This window comes from Mchenga conophoros, linkage group LG5 (assembly GCF_057382185.1).
Source record: "Mchenga conophoros isolate Kocher_MC1m ecotype Shallow Benthic linkage group LG5, M_conophoros_male_GT1.1, whole genome shotgun sequence".
Taxonomy (NCBI): domain Eukaryota; kingdom Metazoa; phylum Chordata; class Actinopteri; order Cichliformes; family Cichlidae; genus Mchenga; species Mchenga conophoros.
The window spans coordinates 1,600,970-1,621,974 of record NC_140530.1 but is presented as its reverse complement, the minus strand read 5'-3'; the positions used below and the strand labels follow the sequence as shown (position 1 = coordinate 1,621,974).

Sequence of the window (21,005 nt, the reverse complement as noted above, 5' to 3'; positions counted from 1 at the left end):
AGGGTCAGCTCCTGGATAGAACTTGGCTAACTTTTCCTTGGAGATATGTAATCGGTGTAGGACCTTAAATTGAAGGAGCCCATGCCTGGCACATATCGAAGAAGAGTGTACCCTCTGGAGAAAAGATTGCCAGAGCTCATCTGTTATAGTCATCCCAAGGTCTTTCTCCCACTGTGCTTTAAGGATGGAGAGAGAAGGAGATTGAAGATCTAATAGTATAGCATAGATTTCTTTAATCGCCCCTCTCTTATGAACGTTTATATTAATAATTTTATCCAAAGAAGTTTCCTCAGGTAGTTCTGGAAATGAAGGAAATCGACTCTTTACAAAGTGACGAATTTGTAAATAGCGGAAAAAATGTTGCCGAGGAACATTAAACTGCTTCAGGAGCTGCGTGAATGAGGCAAAAATCCCATCTACAAAAAGGTCTTTGATATTTCTAAGGCCATTACTTTCCCACATTTTAAAGGCAGAGTCCATCATGGAGGGTGGGAACATATGGTTTGAGCAGATAGGTGCTTTAATTGACATTAAGTGTAACCCCAACCTTTTCCTACATTGCACCCAGATTCTGAGCGAGTCATACAACAAAGGGTTACGTTTATAGGTGTATAGTTCTAATGGGAGAGCTGAACTCAACAAAGCTGATAGGCAAATTTTGCCACAATTGGATGACTCAATTTGGAGCCAAGCTGGAGTCTCTGTAGTAACATTACTCATCCAGTACAGCATATTACGAATATTTGCTGCCCAATAATAAGACTGAAAGTTTGGCAAGGCTAATCCACCCATTGGCCTAGTCCTCTGCATGAAATCTTTACGAATTCGTGGACTTTTGCCATTCCAAATAAATGCAGAGATATGCTTATTCAGTGTTATAAAATACTTATTGGGTAAGTAGCATGGGATACATTGAAATAAGTAAAGGAACTTGGGAAGTATGTTCATTTTGATAGAATTGATGCGGCCAATTAATGACAGTGGTAAATTGTTCCATCTCTGAAGATCTGTCTCAGTATTTTTAAGCAGCGGGACAAAGTTTCTTTCATAAAGATCTTTGTATGAGTGGGTAACCTTAACCCCCAGATAGGTCACATACCCTGATTTAACGTTAAATTGAAAATCTGAAAATGAAATCTTTCTGGCTATAGAGTTGACACAGAGAAGTTCACTTTTATGCAGGTTCAACTTGTAACCTGAAATATTACCAAAACATTCAAAAATGGCAAGAGCACGGGGAAGAGAGCATAAAGGCTCTGACATATACAGCAGGAGGTCGTCAGCATATAAGGATATTTTGTGCTCCTGGTCACGTCTGAAGATGCCCTTAATGCAACTGTCAGCTCGCAGTTTAATCGCCAGTGGTTCAATTGATAATGCAAAAAGAAGAGGGGATAGGGGACAACCTTGTCTCGTACCACGGAGAAGTGGGAAATAAGAAGAGAATAACGAATTTGTTCTAACACGTGACATAGGTGAGGAGTAAAGTAACTGAATCCATGAAATGAAATTAGGGCCGAATCCAAATTTATGTAGAGTATAAAACAGATAATCCCACTCCACCCGGTCAAATGCCTTCTCAGCATCGAGTAATAAGGCAATTTCAGGGGTTGTAGTTGACTTGGTGTGTAATATGTTTAAAAACCTGCGCAGGTTGAAAAAACCATGCCTACCCTTCACGAAACCTGTCTGATCTGGAGAGATTAACAATGGTAGGTATTGCTCTAGCCTGAGAGCAAGTGTTTTTGACAGTATTTTTAAATCTACATTTAAGAGTGATATAGGACGATATGATGAACACTCTAATGGATCCTTATTTGGCTTCAATAGGAGTGAGATGGTCGCTTGTCGAAGCGTTAGGGGAAGACATTTTGAAACCAATGACTCAATGAGCATGTCTCGTAATAAAGGTGATAAACTTTAAAGGTCTTGAAAAATTCAACCGGATACCCATCCGGACCCGGGGGTTTGCCATTCTGCATTGAGCTAATCGCCAATTTAATTTCTTCCACTGTAATTTGCTCCTCCAATTGCCGAGGTTAAAGTCGGAACTGTCATTCCATCAAAAAAAGCCTCAAACAGTCCAGGCGTGTTTAAAGATTCAGAATCATAGAGACTGGAATAGAATATTTTGAAACTCTCATTTTTTTTTTTGTGGTGTAGTGGTGACATGTCCAGATTTAGTCCTAATTTTAGGGATTATACGAGTTGCTTCTGATTTACGAAGCTGATGTGCTAAAATTTTAGATGCTTTTTCTCCGTGTTCATACCATCTTCCTCTAGATTTAAGAATTATAGACTGACAGCTGGGTTGAGATTAAATTAAATTCAGTTTGTAACGTTAGTCTTTGTTTATACAAATCTGGAGAGGGGGTTGTAGAGTGTTGCTCATCCAATTGCGAAATAAGGTGTATCAATTCAGAAAGACGTTTCTGTTTCTGTTTTCTAGTACAGTATATGAACAGTATGATATAATATGGCCCCGTAAGAATGCTTTTAAGCTTTCCCAAACCGTACTATAGGCCATACCAGGCGTAATATTGGTTCTTATAAAGATATCAATTTGTTTGGAAAGATATTCCACAAACTCCTTATCTGACAAAGAAAGAGGATTGAGTCTCCAGGAGTACACAAAGGGTTCATCCAGGAAGCCGAGTTCCAAAACAAGTGGACTGTGATCAGATATTACTATGCTATTGTATTTACAAGTCTTGATATTGGGAAGCAATTTTTTGTCAACAAAAAAGTAGTCTATACGAGAATACGTTTGATGCACTGCAGAAAAAAAGGAATATTGTTTAGTGGAGGGGTAGAGAAATCGCCACGCATCAACAGCCCCATAGGTTTGTAAATAAGACTGTAACACTAATGAGGATTTAGGGAGTGGAAGTCTTTTATCTGAGGAGCGATCTAGTACTGGATCCATAACAGTATTCATGTCCCCTCCAAGGATCAATTGGTGTGTATTGATCTGTGGAAGGGAATTAAGAAAGTCATTGAAAAAAGTTGAGTCATTCCAATTCGGAGCATATACGTTTGCTAAAATAAGTGAAGTATTAAACAGGGACCCTGTCACAACTACATAGCGACCATTTGGGTCAGCTATTGTGTGAGAGACTATAAACGGAGTATTCTTATTAATCAAAATTGCTGCACCTTTGGCTTTACCATTGAATTTGGAATGAAAAATTTGTCCAACCCAATTTCGTCTTAATCTGGCATGATCTGTATGCTTAAGGTGTGTTTCTTGAAGAAACGCTACATGTACTTTAAGATAAAGAAGATGAGAGAGCACCTTATTTTGTTTCACTAGGTGGTTCAATCCCTTCACATTCCAACTAATAAAGTTAAACTGGCAGCCATTACTCACAGCAGTTGAAGTATCATCAACAGAAGTCATCACCATATAAGTACATGATGAAAAAGGCGGTTCCAAACGCAAATACCAATCCTATCATGGGTGTACACTGAAATGTTGTTGTTAACAATAATCTGAGCAAATAATATACAACAAAAAAGAGAAAAAGTAGATAAGTCCCTCCCACCCACCTCCCCGTGTTCAGTGTTGTCCCCAAACGACGCACACCAATTTCCCACAGCTCCCCTGCTTCTATTAAGAGTCCCAATCACCTTATTCATAACCACAGCCCCACATGAGCAGAAGCATCTGAACTATGAATCACACATGTAGTCCAAAACATATTCAAATTAGAAAGTCACAAAGTCCAACACAATAGAGTAAAATAATTAAGAGAAGGAAAGAGAAAAACTCCCACGTCGCATTTACCCGTAACCGAAAAACGGACCTGTTTCACTTCTCATCAAAGCTGACCCCGGAGTCCCTTTTAAGTGACAAGTACTGGAATATAGTTAACCTCCCAGGAAACAAGGGCAAACTCACCAACATCTGAGATTTCTAAATGAACATTGAACAAGAAACTAAGCTAAACCAAAGATCGTCCGTTTACTGATTGACAAAAATATAGTCACGATGGTATGAAAGTCCCGGTGGTTCTTATGAAATGTCATTTGGGAGATGACTCAAACTTGGAGTCAATGAAATCTTTCACTGCTTTAGGAGAGTCGAATACCTGTGTTTCTCCATTAAACGAGATCCAAAGCCGGGCAGGATAAAGAAGACCGTAGCGAACTCCGTCTTTTTTCCGTAGTAGTCCCTTCACCTCGCTGAAAGCAGCCCGGCGTCTGGCCAGGTCGGCGCTGTAGTCAGGAAAGATGAAGATCTGCTTCCCTTGAAACTCCAGCCGGCCTTTCTGTCTGGCTAAGCGCTGTATCCGCTTCTTCTCCTGGTAGTAATGAATGCGAACAATGAACGGCCGCGGTCGCCCTCCCTCCGTGGGCAGTGCAACCGCCGCCCGGTGAGCTCTGTCCAGGATCGGAGCCTGCTCCAAACCGCCGGGACCACCCAGTACAACGTGCAACAGATCAGCAACAAATTTAGTGGGATTCCCTTGTTCGGCTCCCTCCAGCACTCCTAATATACGCAAGTTGCATCGTCTTCCCCAATTCTCCAAGTCGTCCGTTTTCAGCAGAAACTTCTTGTATTGGTTACTCAGATCTGCGAAACATGTCTCCATAACTTCTAGCCGCTTGTCCAGATTATTCAAGCCTTCCTCGTGTTCGCCCAACTTCTCAGTACATTCGTCAAGAGTGGTTTGGATGGGCGAAATGGCTCGTTTAATTTCGTCCCGTAGGTTGTCATTTTCCTCTTGAATCACTTCTTTGACAATGTCGCGGAAAGCTAGCAGTGTCGCTGGGTCAACGGTAGTTTTGCTAGCGGTCTCTGAGCAGCTAGCCTGCGCTCCTTTAGCAGACTGCTTAGGAGGCATTTCACTTCGAGATAAGGCAAAAAGACGGAAAGAACACCAGCTAAAATAATGCTGACTTTCTTAATAGAGCTTAAGAAATCTCTGAATTGGGCCACAATAGGTGAACCATAAAGTAATTTAACAGATAAATGGGACCTAGTGGTTTGCACGTCTACTCCATAACGCGCCCCCTAGTGGACCCCCCGAATTTAGACAGTTTTAACTCTCAGCATTCGTTTGGCATTGGGACCTGAAGAGGCGGAGTTTAGGACCCAGATCACTCTGCGAGGCTCCTGACTACGGTAGCCGTAATGCTCCAGCAATCCATCAGGCTGTGCGGCTTCGTAGCTTAGCAAAGTTGCACTTTCTGAGCGCCGTGTAGCACATAAAATCGGTTCGAGGTCAGTGAGCACAACCAGGATTCATACATAAGGCGCACTGACAATTTTTGAGAAGATTAAAGGATTTTAAGTGCGGAAAATATGAAATACAGCGGTTCCTCGTTTATTGCAGGAGTTACGTTCTAAAAAGAACCCGCGATAGGTGAAATCCACGAAGTAGCCAACTTTATTTTTTACAATTATTATAGATGTTTAAAGGCTGTAAAACCCGTCACTGCACACGTTATACTCTTTTCTCAGACAGGCAGGAACATTTTCACACTCTTCTCTCTTGTTTAAACTCTCACAGTTCAAACCTTCGTAGAAGTCCAGTGTTAAAGAATGAAACCAACGGCACCTGCTGGAGCCTTCGACGGTGCGAAACGATTCGTCAACATTGTTGTTTGTTGAGGAGAAAACGTACAAACATACAGTGCAGCACCTCAGAGTCACACTGCTAGGATCGAAGATTTACGTTTGACAAGCTGACCGCATCCTGTCCTGTACAGGAGACACGGCACACGATTGATTGACAATGGTCTACAGCCAATCAGGACGCAGAACACAATAAGCTGTAAAAAAAACCCCCAAAAAACAGCATGCAGGAAAAAAAGGCGAAACAGCGAAAGGTGAACCACGTTATAGCGAGGGAGCGCTGTACAGAAGACAAGAACATATGGTGATAGATATCGTTACGGCACATGCTTCAAATTAGCCCATGGTATGGACTTTAGGCCACATCGCCCTGCCCTACTATAAACCTATAAAAATACAGTTACAAGTTGAAAACGTATGTGCCCTTTCCCGAAGCAGCCCCCAGTGCCTCACTGAAGTCTTTGTTGGCCTGACTCTGACCTGCAGGCCTCATGGTTCACATCCCTGGTTATGATCATCTGAAAATCCCCCACAGAGTTAAAAACACAGGAAAATAATGGTTTCATTCCCTGCTGAATGGGCAGCCTGGGAGGTAACAGAGGCGGAGTCATCTCCAACTCAACGGTGCTGCACCCACTCTGACAGGCTGATGTAAATGACAGAGTGGTCCACCCTACCTGCTGGGACAAAATGGCCCCCAGGCTCTGTTCAAGGTGTCCGTCTGCAGAATGAATGGGAGGGAAGCAGGGCTTCCCCACAGAGGGCCTTCTTTGCCTGTGGCACTGCTCCGTCCACTAGACCAGATCTGGGCCACCCTTTTGGTCAGGTCTGCAAAGTTCAGCACAAACTGGTGGTAGTAACCAGCTAGCCCGAAAGAACCGCGGCACCTTGGGATGCTGGCAGGATATGATGGCTGCCGTTTTATCCATCTGCAGGTGCTCCTGCGTGGCCACGTGGCACTGCAGTGGCTGGGGCTCTGAAAAAGTCGAACACACGTGACGAACCAAGCTGTACGGAGCGGAGAAGGACGCTTTTCCCTTCTGGAGACACGGCAATCTGCCAGCAGAAAAACAGTGCAGTGCCCAACCTGGGGCATAGGACACTGATCCTTCATGTACCCTGCAGTAGTCAACACTTCCTTCACTACAAGGACTATGTAGTGAAGGAAGGTGATGTGCGACTCGTCTATTACTTCCATCTTCAGCATTTCAGCCATTTCTTTCTGCACCATCTTTCTTTTGTGTTCAGGGTCATGAACGCACCGTCACAAGGTGCGTAACAAAAGGCTCTATGAGGTGCAGCCACGCAGAGGGGAGAACACAGCTGTGTGAGACGGTCAATGGAGGGAGGGGAGCCTCTCTCCATCCTTTAAGGAGGTTGATGTGATACACCTGTGTGGCTCCTCCCCTGGCTGACAGGGTCACAGCAGTGATCTGTGGCAGTGGACCCACCAGTGGTATGTGCAGAAAGCCCCGTGACAAATAGAGTCACAAACAATATTGCCATGGAAACGCTAGCAATTGTCCACCGGTGCAAGGCCTAAGCCGTCCACTCCCGCCTGGTGGACATCTAGCTGGGTAAGCTGAGCACCACCAGCTGGGCACTGAAGGACAGCAGCAGGCTCAGCGCCCACTGAGTGCCCACTGAGTGCCCACTGAGTGCCTGGGGTACAGGCTGCAAGGCCAGATACAGATGGGTGGACCAAGTGTTGCATCCTTCACAGAGCTGCTGCATGAAGCAGAGATGACGGAGCAGCCCAGGAGGTAATAACCCAGGGAGTCAACCATGTGCCTGATTACAAATTCAGCAGGTGATCAAACAATTATTTGCCCCATGACGACTCTAACATCTGTTCTTGTGTCACAACAGCATTTCCATTTGTTCCCATTTCATTCTGATCACACTGGTATAGAATCACAGTCCTAATGTTACATGTGCATGTCTGTGTCCAACAGAACTACTAGAATAAAAGTAGCACACACTCTTCTGGCTTCTACATCCTAACTGCAACATGCACTTTATTATTATGTGACTGTGTTATTGAGAGAAGTGATGCCTCAAAAGGGTTACGAATGCGTACGATGACCTACAAACATAAACAAAGATATAAACACGATTTATGAATCCAACATTTTTCCTCTTTGAAACACCTTTCTGTGCATACAAGCATGTAAACCTACACAGAGCATCCCTGTCACTTACAGAACCTCCATGCATGTGCACCAATCCCCCTGATATGCACAGACCACATTACATGCACGTCTCCCCTCTGTTATAAAACATACATTTAACAATTAAAAGCATTACACAGTAGAGTATGGAACTTCATATATGGTTTAAATAAACTGCTGCTACAAAAACTGATCAACATTGTGAAGTTTTCAGGATCAGTCAATAACCTCCTAAGACCCAAACTCTTCCACAGCATTTCTCTTTGTGCTGATTGGGACCTGATGAAGGTAAGAGCACAGGATTACCTGATTTTTGTTTCTGAGAAAAATGAAATGCACATGTGAGGACGTTCATTTTAATAGAACAGTGGCAGTATAACGTCTCGTACGTGGATATCAGGCCTTTGTAGAGCAAAACTCTGTATTTTGGTCTAGACAACCCAAAATATGATGTCCACATGTGGACGCCAGGTCCTAGGAGGTTAAGGTCATTAAGGTCATTGGTAGAAAGTCCCAGGGCTTAAATGTGGGCCTCTCCACCAGTCGCTCTTAGAACTGAAGAAGCTTCTCAGATGAGAGCTGACCCGTCCTGAAGAAACTTAAAGAAGTCCACATGTTAGCCTGCTACTACCAGAGAATGGCTAACATCACAGTGTTATTCCACATCACCTGGATTAGATCTATATTCAAACTATGCAGAGATTAGCATGTACTGACTCCAGAGGATGACCTGCAGTGATGTACAACCATCTGCAGCTGTGCACTGACTGACTTGTTCCAGCAGGTTATATTGTTTGTTTTATTTAAAACACAAATGAGCAGGAATAGAGAGGAAACTGTTTTACAGTTGGTGGACATTTATGGGTCTTTGTGAAGCTGGTACCACGAACCCCAATGTGATCTGGCGTATCAGGACACGTGTTTAAGGTTTTGTAAGTGAGCAGCAGGGTGGTTGGAGTAGTTTTGGACATTAGTGTGGACACAAAGGTTAGAAAATGATCCAATTCATCAAGCTGAACTGTAATGACCATTTATTCAGCTTTGGACGGACACATTAGTAAAACAGCTGTACCTGTGGTCCCTCTGTGTAAGTCCTCAAACACATCTGTAAAGCAGAGTTTATGCTTGTGGATCATATCGTACCATTCATTACACTAATGAGGTAAAGGTGTGGACTGGACCTATCAGGACACTGCATCAGAAACTAGACTGGGAGAGTGCCAGTGCTCTTCAGTACCTGAACGGGTAGGCAAAAAACGCCTCTACAGGTTGGTCTCCGTCGGGACAGCTGACTGTGAGGTGGGTTGTCCCAGTGTAACCTCCGATGGTGGCAAAGGCAAAGATTGAAAAGACCTGTTGAAGGCAGAAAAACAGGCATAAAGATGTGTCAGGCGAAGCAGGCACACACAGGGGGAGGCATTCATCTGAAAAACAGGAACTTCAATCTGGTTCAATAAGGATGCATGGGAGGAGACATCAAGCAAAGTCAACATTTATTCATAAAACGTATTTTCATAGCACTACATGTGTTGTTAAGGACCAGCTGTGGTCCCTGAGGACACAGGGATGGATGCACATCTTCCTCCCAGTTTAACACGACCCACTGAAACCATCTCATCATTTTCTCACAGCCTTCTGCATCTCCTCCTACTCCTTCCTGGCTGAAGTATGCTACAATATTATTACTTTTATTGTATAATATATTTGCTAAACAATATTTCTATAGTAACAATTTCCTGTTAATGAGAGTGCTGGAGGAATATTTAGGAGAAAGTAGCAGTACTGCACTATGAAAGCATCACCATTAAACTGTGTTACTGTCAAACAGCATTACATGGTAAATGGTAAATGGCCTGCATTTGTATAGCGCTTTTCTAGTCCATAGGACCCCAAAGCGCTTTACACTACATTCAGTCATCCACCCATTCACACACACATTCACACACTGGCGATGGCAGCTACATTGTAGCCACAGCTGCCCTGGGGCGCACTGACAGAGGCGAGGCTGCCGGACACAGGCGCCACCGGGCCCTCTGACATGGATCAATATCACCACCATGGATGTTTAAGGCTCACTGCACTAACCTCCTGTTAGTCTGTATGTAAATACATCCTGTTCTCTGACAGTTTGTAATGAGCTCCACACAAACAAAAGATGCATTTCTGCAATAAAACCCAGGAGCAGCGTATGACCCGACACACACTGCAGCAGCAGTGAGTGCTCTGTCACATCGTGGCATCAAGAATACCGGACACTTTGACTTGTTTTAATTCTAACCTGACTAGTTGGCAGAATGTAACAGAAAACACAAGATATTACTAAAATACATCATTCTTCCTACTATTTCTAATGTTACTTTTCACTATGTTACAGAGATCTGGGCCTTTTTGTTCATGAACCCTACAAGCTAAACTTTATCAACATTGTTCAAATTTCTACATGAAGCACTACATGTTTAGTTTCATACTAGGGCTGGGCCATATCACACCATTCACGGTAATACCAGTATAACGTCAGGCAACGATAAGAAAATGAAATATGGCGATAGAATATGGGTAAAACGCGCACATAGAGGAAAAAGCATGGCGGTGACAGAGAATGAGAAGGGCGAAAGCGGATCGTTTAGTGAAACAGATGAACCAGAACTGGTTTGTAAAAATGCTGCAGTGGTGTGGAACTGGTTTAGCTTTCGTCCGTCAGATACACAACAAAGCACATTTTTTGTAGAACATGCAAGCGGCCGTCGTTATTACCGTGTTTGTCGGACTAAGGTGCTCGTCAATCTGGGAGTAATCTGGGTCCCAGACTCTGTCTGCTTCAGGTCCCAAAGTCAAACGATCACTGCAGCATCACTGAGAGTTAAAAACTGTTTAAATTCTTCCATCTGTAATTAAACGATCAGCATTGCTGCTTTACCAGGTGTAACTATGAAGTTTAACTTCCAGGCATCCATGAAAACAGAATTTATTACATTTAAGGAGTTAGAAGTTAGCAGGAAGCTAGCGGAAGTTAGCTCGCTAGTTTCGCTAGTTACCTAAGCATGATATAGCATGTTCTGACTGAGAGATTTCTGAACAAATTCAAACGTACAGCTCTGCTATCACTTCCAACATAAATGAAGACAGGAAACTAAACAGCAGTGACGTTTGTAGGGTTACTGAAGTTGGGCTAGCTGGTATATAATGATGTGCTACGTGATCGCTAGCGACACAGCTATGTTAGCATAACATAAACAGTGAAGCTGGAGGACCAACACTAACACTTTTCCACTTATAAAAGTTAACGTGAAGGTTCTTCATGGTTAGAGACAAATGCAATCGCATGGCAGGATGCTGTAAACGGACCAAACTTCAGTCAGGAGAACAACTGAGATAATCCATCCACAATACGAGGTTAGTCATTAATATACTGCAACAACATGGGAATAGAGCAGCTGCCAGAGAATTCAACATTAATGAATCAATGGTACAGAAGTGGAGGAAGCAAGAAGAATGAGTTTAATAAAGTTTGATTTATCTGACTGCTTTGTTTCGCTTAATGTGCCTTATAATCCCGTGCACCTTATGGTCCGAAAAATGCGTACTGCACACTGCAGTTTAATGTTGCAAAGCACCTCTTTTTAACTTCAGTGGATATTATACATGGTTATGCTCAGGATATGTCAGCCCATTTCTACTGGAAATGCCTTTTGGTTAAACTTTCAGCAAGGAATTTGCATTTGCACTGTTACATTTTTATAAAGATTTAATGTACATAAAAACCAGCTTCTTGTTTAAGTGAAATAAATGATAGGTTGTCTTTTTGCGCTGGTAATGTTGTGGAGTTGTATTTTGTCTCGCATCAATTATATCGTCGGTTATATTGTTATCGCAAATGTTCAAATATATATCGTGATCAATATTTTTGGCCATATCGCCCTGCTCTAGTTCATACCCTACATCAAGATATGTTCAAAAGCAGCTTTGCACTGAAATAATAGTGATCCCACAGGCAGGCTCACTGACTCTTACTCGTGCTACATCACCTATTAAACTGTAACACCTTATGATATAAACACTCGTCCTCCTTTCAGTACATCCTTCCTGCAATGACACGATTTTCTTTATCTGCCAAATCACTGAGATCCACTTCAGCACAACAGCTGCAAAGAAGAGCTGCAACACAGGAGCAGAGCCTTGAAACGAACGGCTCTCTGTGCTGCAGTATAGACACCGAGTTAAACTCCCCAACCACAGACGCAGGAACTTCGCAGCCATTAGGCTGGCTGAGGATTTTCAGGAATGAGTTTCATCTTTCAGGTGTATCAGGTTCTCCACTACATTTCTCAGCTCATCTCAGCCTTGCTTGACCCACCCCAAATAAAGCCTCGGGGGCAGACCCCTGTCCACACTTCGCTTTAAACAAAATCCTACATTCGTATGTAGTATATCGAGGAGATAGATGTCAAAGGTCACCTAAAATCAGACCCCGCAGGTCACGCTAGCAAAAACAGCCCGAACACTGGCTCTCTGACAAACTCACGTTCATGTTTACAAGGTGTGGCATAGACAGCAGTCTGACATTCAGTGGTGTCACTGTAACATCTTCCATGCAGAGGAATGCAGCTCCAAGGCCCACAATGCCATGAAACAGCACTCAGCCCGCTGTGTAGGAAGCAGAGATGTTCCAGGACTCATTCTTACTCCACTAACCACCACAAACTAAAACACTCAGATATTCAGCTAAATGAGAGAACAGTGTACATTACTGTTACAGCACCATGTGACCTGCTCTACCACCTGAGCTACAGCCACCACTTCCCAGTTTGGTCCCAGCTGCTGTCTTGACTTGAGTGTAGAACAAGGCTCAAACAAACAGAAGCAAAAACAAATGAAAACCCTCAAAGCTAAGTCGGACAGCGTGGCGTGAAGGCACAGTTCTGTTTCACCCCTCCATCCCTGTCACCTGTCCAAATTGACTCCTGTGGCCGTCAACTTCTTCTGAATGACAATTTCAGCAGGTCGTAAACGAACCTTTGGACTATCAGAACAAGCTAAGCTAGTGGATGTTAGACTACGTTCACTCTGCAGGTCTTGATGCTCAATTCCGATTTTTTGATCAAATCCGATGTTTTTGTCTGCTTGTTCACACCACAAATAAAATGCGACAGCAAACGCGCTCTAGTGTGAACGCTCAGAGCGCCCGCATGCGCAAAAGAAGACGTCACACACAACGCGCTCTGCTTAGACCCAGAGCAGCAGTATGTTTGACTGATGGCCTTAATATAAAGACTTTGGACTTCACGTTTCCCAATTTTTGCTTTAAGTTATTTTGTTATTTACATAATAATGTGAATAACCTAATAATGATCCTTATTGCTGCTTCAAAGGATAGCTGCAGATTTCTGTCAGAATCTGCAGATTATACAGGACAAATAAAATGTTCACGTTTCTCCAACGTTGTCTTCCCAGCAGTCTCACCGGATGGCCAGGATGCGTTCGCGATGTCTTATCGGGCGCTTCTCCGGAGCTGATAATTGGCGTCTGTCTTGTGTCAGTGACGTAAAAGACGGATTTAATGCGACTTGACCGTTCACACAGCAGTCGCTTTCTAAAACATCGGATATGTATCGGATTCAGGACCACATACGAAAGTGACCCAGATCGGATTTGAAAATATCGGATTTGTGCCGTTCACACTGTCACACCATGATGGGATAGATGGGTCGCAGAGGGTCAAAAACATTTTCGGATTTGAAAAATTGGGATTTGATGCGCTTTCGCCTGCAGTGTGAACGCAGCCTTAGACTAATTCATGTCCTCCAACAGGCTCTTTATGCTTTTCATCGCTCTACTTTCTCACTGCCAAAAAGTGACTAGTTGAAAGTAGGGCTGGGCGATATATTGACTTTTTAAATATATCAATATATTTTTATATGAGATGTGACAATATCCTTTATATCGATATAGTCTATGTTACGTTATAATTATAGTTGTGGAGCTGCAAGTTTGCCTCTCTTTTGTCTCTGCACTGCGTTACTCCGCCTCTCCTTCACTGAACAGAACCTCCCCCCTCGCTTCTCCTGCAGGCAGGACGGACACGGCAGCTGCCTCAGAGGAGCTGCTCGGTAAAAAGAAAACAGTTGGACATTTAGTGCTGCAGCGTGACGTTAACGCCGTAACTGCATTAACGGGGCAAATCTCTGTTAAGGAGTTACCGCGGATCGCCCCGTGCGTGGGGCTGCACGGCGTCAACGTGTTAACGAGCTAACCGCGCTAACGCCTAAAATCCTTTCATTTTCTCAAAAATCGACAGCGCGCCTTATGTATGAATCCTGGTTGTGCTCACTGACCGCGAACCGATTTTATGCGGCACACTGCGCTCAGAAACCTTTCAGGTTTAGACATTAGCTTTGCTGAGCTACGGAGCCGCAGCGCTTGATGCATTGTTGGAGCATTACGCTGAGGAGCCTCGCGGAGCGATACGTACTCTGCTTCAGCGTAATGTTACCGTACTGAGTGCATAAGCGCCATAAACGGCTCCTGTTCAGCGGTGGTTACAGAGAGGATCACGCAGTAGACCCTGGGAACAGAGCAGCTGCTTGTTATTCTGCTCAGCCTCTGGTAGTTTACATTTTGACTGCACAGCTTTTTGTTATGCACAAAAACAGCACTGTTTCATTTATGGAGCATGATTATTTAATAAATGCTGATCATTCTGAGTAATGTTTTCTTGTACATCTGCGCTGTATGTTAATAAAAGTGTGACATCTGGGACACAGTGTGACTAAGAACTCTGTTCTTACTTTATGGCTTTAAAAAACATGAGTATATCGCCATCCAGCTAAAGATGAATGAATGAATGAATGAATGAATGAATGAATGAATGAATGAATTTTGGGTCATATCACCCAGTTGAATGTAATCTAAAGCAGAGAACGAGGTCAGTGGGCCCTGCCATTATCTTTACAGGCTAACTGACGCATCGCTAACCGGACTGACCCTCGGCCAAACCCCTGCAGCCCAAAAACTCGGCGCTCAACTGTTTCCCACCAGACCACCGAACCCACGGCTTTGAAATGTCCTCGGTGAAGGAGAATCATCTGTGACGGCCTCGCAACTAACAGTGGACTCACTGGCTCCACTATAAAGGACCCAGAGCCTGTAGTGATGAGCCGGCTGTTGCTAACAGTGTGGTGAACACGCTGAGGGGCGGGCTTATTAGTTGTGTAATCTCATTGGTACAGGGTTATTTGATGCCCCATGCTGGTACATTTTGGCGTCCTAAACGTTATGCAGCCATTCTTCACCGTTGTTGAGAAACGCCATCGATGTGTTCATCTAGGTTCATCTTTTGTTAACACTATTAGAAGGACATTGCAGCTACAAGTGGCCCGTCTCTGAAAGGCGGAGTGGACTCTGCGTTAGCAGTAGGGTGAGGAGTTGAGTCATTTGGGGGGACTGAGATAGAGCTGCTACTCCTCCACATGGAAAGGACACGGCTAAGGCTGACAGCAGCCGTCCCATGGTACATGGAAGCAAAGACTGAAAGTGGCCGTGGGATGTACGAGAACACGTTCATTTCAAGGCTTCTGTAACACTTTTCAGACTGAAAGCATGTTTGAGATATTTTATAAAAAGCTTTGTTCACAAGCCAACACAAATATAGATGGTCAGTAAGGGTCTGAGCCACAGGCCTGAGGCTGGGTCTATCTATTAATGAAAGGCCTGGTTTTCAGCAGTGAAAGCCTGCATGGAAGCACAGGGCAAAGCTCCAGCCACACAGACACACATGCTCATAAACATGAACACACACCACCTCCTCATCCAGGGGACCAAACAGCGTCAGCACTCTTGTTGTTTGCTGTCAGAAAGACTCCAAGGACAGAGGAACAGTGATTTACATTTATCAAGGAGGATGCGGCAACACCGCCAAGTTCTTCCACGACAAATGAAGAGCGTCTCAAACGCTGCATGTGAACGTCTCCCACACCACAGAACACGTCAAATACCCGTCTTAGCTCGGGTGGAGTACGGCCGACAGGTCGGACAGCCACTTCGGTGCCACTGAAGTCTTGTTAATGCTCGCTCGCGAACACTAATCTTCTTCACTAACGGGGACCTGGATCTGATGCTGGTGAGGGGAACCTGGCAGAGAGCCGGTGAGTCCAGCTGTTTTATTCAGCTTTTACCTTCGGACTGTGAATATCTTAACATGCTGAGGAAGACTGCGCGTGGTGGTGGAGTGGCGGCTGTTTTAGGAAGAAGCTGCCCTGCAAGCATCCCCGCCCGACACTCGGTGCAGCTGTGTACAGACCTCCGTAATATCCCAAGGACTGTGTTCAAGACTTTTCACACTTTTTAGCTGGTCTCGTACTTTGATAAACCTGAATTGTTGGAGATTTTAATATTGATGCGTGTTGCCCCTCCAGTCTGCTGGCCAGAAATCAGTCTGATAAGACTCAGTCTGTGTCGGGGCCTAAACAGGCTCATACATATTGTGCTGTCTCTACAGTTACCGGTCCTAAACATGAAAATATGTTGCCATCCATCCATCCGCTTCCGCTGATCCTTTTCAGGGTCGCGGCGGGCGCTGGAGCCTATCCCAGCTGTCATAGGGCGAGAGGCGGGGTACACCCTGGACAGGTTGCCAGTCTGTCGCAGGGCCAACACACAAGGACAGACAACCATTCACACCTAGTGGCAATTTGGATTTTCCAATTAACCTATCCCCACAAGCTGCATGTCTTTGGACGGTGGGAGGAAGCCGGAGTACCCGGAGAGAACCCACGCAAACACGGGGAGAACATGCAAACTCCACACAGAAAGACCCCGACCGAACTCAGGACCTTCTTGCTGTGCGGCAACAGTGCTAACCACTGTGCCACCGTGCTGAAAATATGTTGCATTTGATATATTTTTATCTCACACCTCTTATTCCAACACATCGTTGTAGTGTGTTTAACCCATCTGCAACAAAAACGTTGTAAGATCTCCCCTCGGCTTTGGTACATCTCATTTTTATAATAAATGCAAAACTGTCCTTGATGAGGTTGCTGCTTTACAAACTATGAGTGTGAAACCACAACCGGACCCGTGGATAAATGACACCACTCGTTCAGCCAGACGAGAGAGCAGGACGGCTGCAAGCGGAAAGACGACGTCGTTTCCCATCCTGAGCGACCGTCTGTAACAGCAGAAGAGTCCATGTTTTTCTGATGTTGTTGAGCTCCAACAATCCTCTGGGTCTTTTTTCAATGACTGACTCTGCTCTGAATATTTCCCAGTTCAGTTTGTTATCAATAAGATAAAACAGCTGCCCTCACACGACCTTTCTAAAATATTCACCAGCTGTTTTTGATCAGTTTGAGCCTGTGTGCCTTGATCAGATGGAGGAACGATGTAATGGCATGAAGACGTCATTTTAAGATATATATTCTCGATTCCTCGGTCCCCTCAGAGTCCAGGCCTATCTCAGAGCTTCCCTTCCTCTCAAAGATTTGGGAAAAGATTGTGTTTGTTCAGCTGCAATCTTTTGTAAATGGACACGATGTTCTTGAGAGGTTTCAGTCTGGTCTTCAGGCTCTTCACAGCACTGACACTGACATTCGAACGTATCGCGATATATATCGTGTACTGTGATACAGCCAAAGAAATATCGTGATATTAGATTTCTATTCTCATAGCAGCCTAGTTCTGCTGGAGGTTTCTTCCTGTTAAAAGGGAGTTTTTCCTTCCCACTGTCGCCAAAGTGCTGCTCATAGGGGGTCATATGATTGTTGGGTTTTTCTCTGTATCTATGAAGCGCCTTGAGGCGACTTTTGTTGTGATTTGGCGCTATATAAATAAAATTGAATTGAATATCGCCCAGCCCTGCTCTGAACCTCTCCTGAATGACTGAACTCCGCCTATCACAGAATACATCCACCTTTCCAACAAAGGCGTGGATCTTAGATGTCCAGTAGTGTTAACAATAAGATCCAGCTAGATTAACAGATTTATGTCGATCTATTCAGTGAATCGTAGCAGCCCTAATATTTACTTTATCTACTGAAGACATTCTTAGTTACTGTGCATACGCTTTCTGTCAACATGCCATGCTGTCTCATGGTGCTGCTCTTTATAAACAGGGTCCGCAGGTGCGCATGCGCTGTCAAAATAAAAAACGCGCACCAGATAAGAAGTTGCAACGCACGTTTGCGTACATAAGATTTTCTGGAGGAGGACAGACATTTGTTTAGAACTCTTAGAGATGTTGAAGAAGCTCCTTTAAGCAATTACTGTGATGTTCCTCCACCTCCAAAGAAATGCCAGGAGGAGTCCGAACCACAAAAGAAGCGCGTATTCTCAGAAAAGTGGTTGCAGGAGGTGAGCTGGCTTCAAACAAATGATGAACGCACAGAGATGTGGTGCAGAATGTGCCGTGAAAATCCCACTCTAGTGGACAAAAACAGTGCCGTTTATATAGGAACTAAAAACAGCGCATGCACACCTGCGGACCACTTATGTGCAGCCCTGCTTATAACCTCTCTGTGATGCTGGGGGGTCGGCAGGGTCAGGTTTGGATGGACAGCATCACTCTGTAACTGATTCTAAAGAGTTTGAAAAGAAAAAGCCAAATAAATCGTGTCTTTAAGACAATGACCCACAGATGATGTAATTATTGTCCGATTCTACATATCAGGTGTAATTGTAGGTAGGGCTGTTCGATGTAACGATATATAGCGGACGACGATATAAAAACGTCGTTTCATTTCACGCTATCGTTTGTTTCGTGGTGTCGCAAAATAAACTGTTTACGGCGATATTTTTTCATGTTCTGATGTCGCTGTAGGGCCTACATTCTTTTCTTAAAGGTCTCTCTATCTCTTAGATTTAATACAACCACACTACGGACGACAAGCGCCTGTTTTTACATGTTGTCGTTAGCAACAACGACGGTAACACCATCACGTGGCTCCGCTGTCCGCTTGTTTGTTTTCCACATAAACCTTTCACAATAAAGCTCAAGATCCTGTTGAGACTTTTCAAAATAAACTGAATCATGTCAAAGATGCAGATTATTTACGGATGAGAAGCAACAAAGAGCCGCCAGGTGCTAAAAATAAAGCTCAGACTCAAACTTTGAAAGAAAACGGCGCCGTTACAACTTGTGTCTAAACATGTGTCGTTTCATGCATCGTTAAAACACTCGACTCAGCTACACGACGCACAGCTGGAAACACTTCACGCAGGTCGAGCTGCCCGAGATTCACAGACTTTACAGAAAATGTTACATGTTTGTGATTTATATCGTTACCGGACGATGGATGTCTGATATCGGGATATGAGACTTTGGTCATATCGCACAGCCCTAATAACAGATAGCACAAAAGTCCTCTGTGTTAACTTCAAAGAGTTCACACTGGTGTTGACTGTCTGCCTTAAATATGTAAAACAAATGCAACTACAAACCAACTACACAGCGTCAGCTCTGAACACAGCACAAACAGCTAAATCTCTGCTAGCTGTAGCTCAGGAGGAAGGGCAGGTAAACCACTAACTGCAAGGCTGATGCTTTGATTCCCGGTGGCTCCAGTGCCAGCTCTGAATGCCAAAGCTTGCTGGGTGAGATACTTAACCTCAGGTTTTCCTCCAATGCACAAATTTACTATTCAAATGTTAGACAGCACATGTGCGAATGGGTGTACGAGGCTTTGTTTCTCTTCTTCCAGGCTGATTTTCATCTTTCAGATTAGAATGTCTGGCAAGCAAATAAAATATTGTCAATAATAAATACAAGACTGTATTTATGGGCTTTTGTGTCGAGCTGTTAGGAAACAAAGGGTTTATATATATATGATTCACAGGTCAGTGTTAAACAGCTGTAACAAAGAAAGCCATTTATAAATGCTCAGCTATGAGACAGCTGCCGTCTGTCAACAAACCAGGGCGGCTCAACACTTTGGCACAGTGGATAATTCTGCTGGCTCTTTGTTTACGTTGTTGAAACAAACATTACTGTGCATTCCAATGGAACCCACTGACAGGAAAAATCAGCAGATCCGACCTTAGAGTCATTTAAACAAGTCCGCGCGTGGATTTGGTGGTGCTCAAACTACACAGAGCACCACCATATGTGCAGGCACACAGGGCTCAATCCTAATGTGTTTCTTTCCTTCATGATCAGTCTATTCGGAGTCAAAGGGCAGTTGCGCTCAAACACAAGTGAGATTTACAGCTTGATCCAACACAAGCCAAGCAGCTGCCACTCCACATCAAATTCACCCCACGGTTCAACAACAGCAGGTACCAGCCGCACTGGGAGTGCCACAGTGGGATTCCCCAGTCCTACACATAATCAGGTGTTATGGTGTGATAAAAGCGGACACCCTGTTCTAGGTTAACATGAGGAAACTGAGAAATAAAACTTACCAGTTTTATTACTGGTGCCAGGAACATGGACAAATGACTCCTAGGAGACATCGCAGCGAATATTCGACACTTCACGCTGATTGGGATGAATAATGTACAAAGACATGTTTGTGACAGTGCTTACCCATTCGAGGACACGAATAAATCCCAAAGGCTCCTTCAGCGGTCCAAGGTCCAGAGAAAACCCAGCCATCGCTTTCTGTGCACCAAAGACACGCAACCAGGTATAAACGAAAAGTACCTCTGCAAACGGCGAGACGTGTTGGTCACCTTGCAGCTAACTGACGCTGCCCTGGTTAAAGCAGCTGCATGCTAACGCTAGCTCACGTCAACTTAAGCACTTTAAAAGACTCACAAACCTGAACAGTGTCCATCGAAGTGTGTAAAAACTAGCAGTCAGTGTCCCGGTACTACTTTTGTCAGTTTGCATGGAAAGCTAACTTCAAGTTGCTCCGTCTGTTTTCTGCCGACGACATAGGAGCTAACAGCAGGGGGCAGTCTCAACTGTGCACGGACTAGTGATGCGCGAATCATGAACGAATCGTTCAGTACTCGAGAATCACTTTACTGACTCGTGAATCTGACTCACTGACGCATCCCTGTTGCTGTTAGCAAACTAATTCCATTAGTAGAAATATATCTAGCTTATAATTAAAATTGTGTGGAAAAAAACAACAGACAGTTTCTTAACAAAAACATTTCTGCTCTGAACATGAAGAACAAACCCTGAGTAGAAGCTCACCTCAAGACAACAGCTCCTCAGTTCACAGTAGCATCGCTCTGCTAACATGCTAGCAGCACATTTAAGTTACTCACCCCCCCCCTCCTGGCTCACAGCTTCTTCTTCTTCTTCTTGGTTG

General features: G+C 44.1%; 1 protein-coding gene across 2 annotated transcripts in view; it reads right to left on the bottom strand.

Annotated features, from left to right (window-relative positions):
• sypl2a (synaptophysin-like 2a) overlaps positions 1–20,967 on the bottom strand; it is a 37,915-nt gene extending 16,948 nt beyond the window's left edge. Inside the window, exons 1-3 of one of the 2 annotated variants that reach the window (XM_085272808.1) lie at positions 20,888–20,967; positions 20,270–20,344; positions 8,990–9,105 (exon numbers count right to left, since the gene is read on the bottom strand). In XM_085272808.1, the coding sequence (XP_085128934.1) occupies positions 8,990–9,105; positions 20,270–20,344; positions 20,888–20,935 (239 nt within the window). In that variant the 5' untranslated portion in view covers positions 20,936–20,967. Of the gene's footprint in view, positions 1–8,989; positions 9,106–20,269; positions 20,345–20,504; positions 20,665–20,887 lie in introns of those variants that run through there. The other variant, XM_085272809.1, reaches the window with a different exon arrangement.
• Positions 20,968–21,005: the final 38 nt, after the last annotated feature.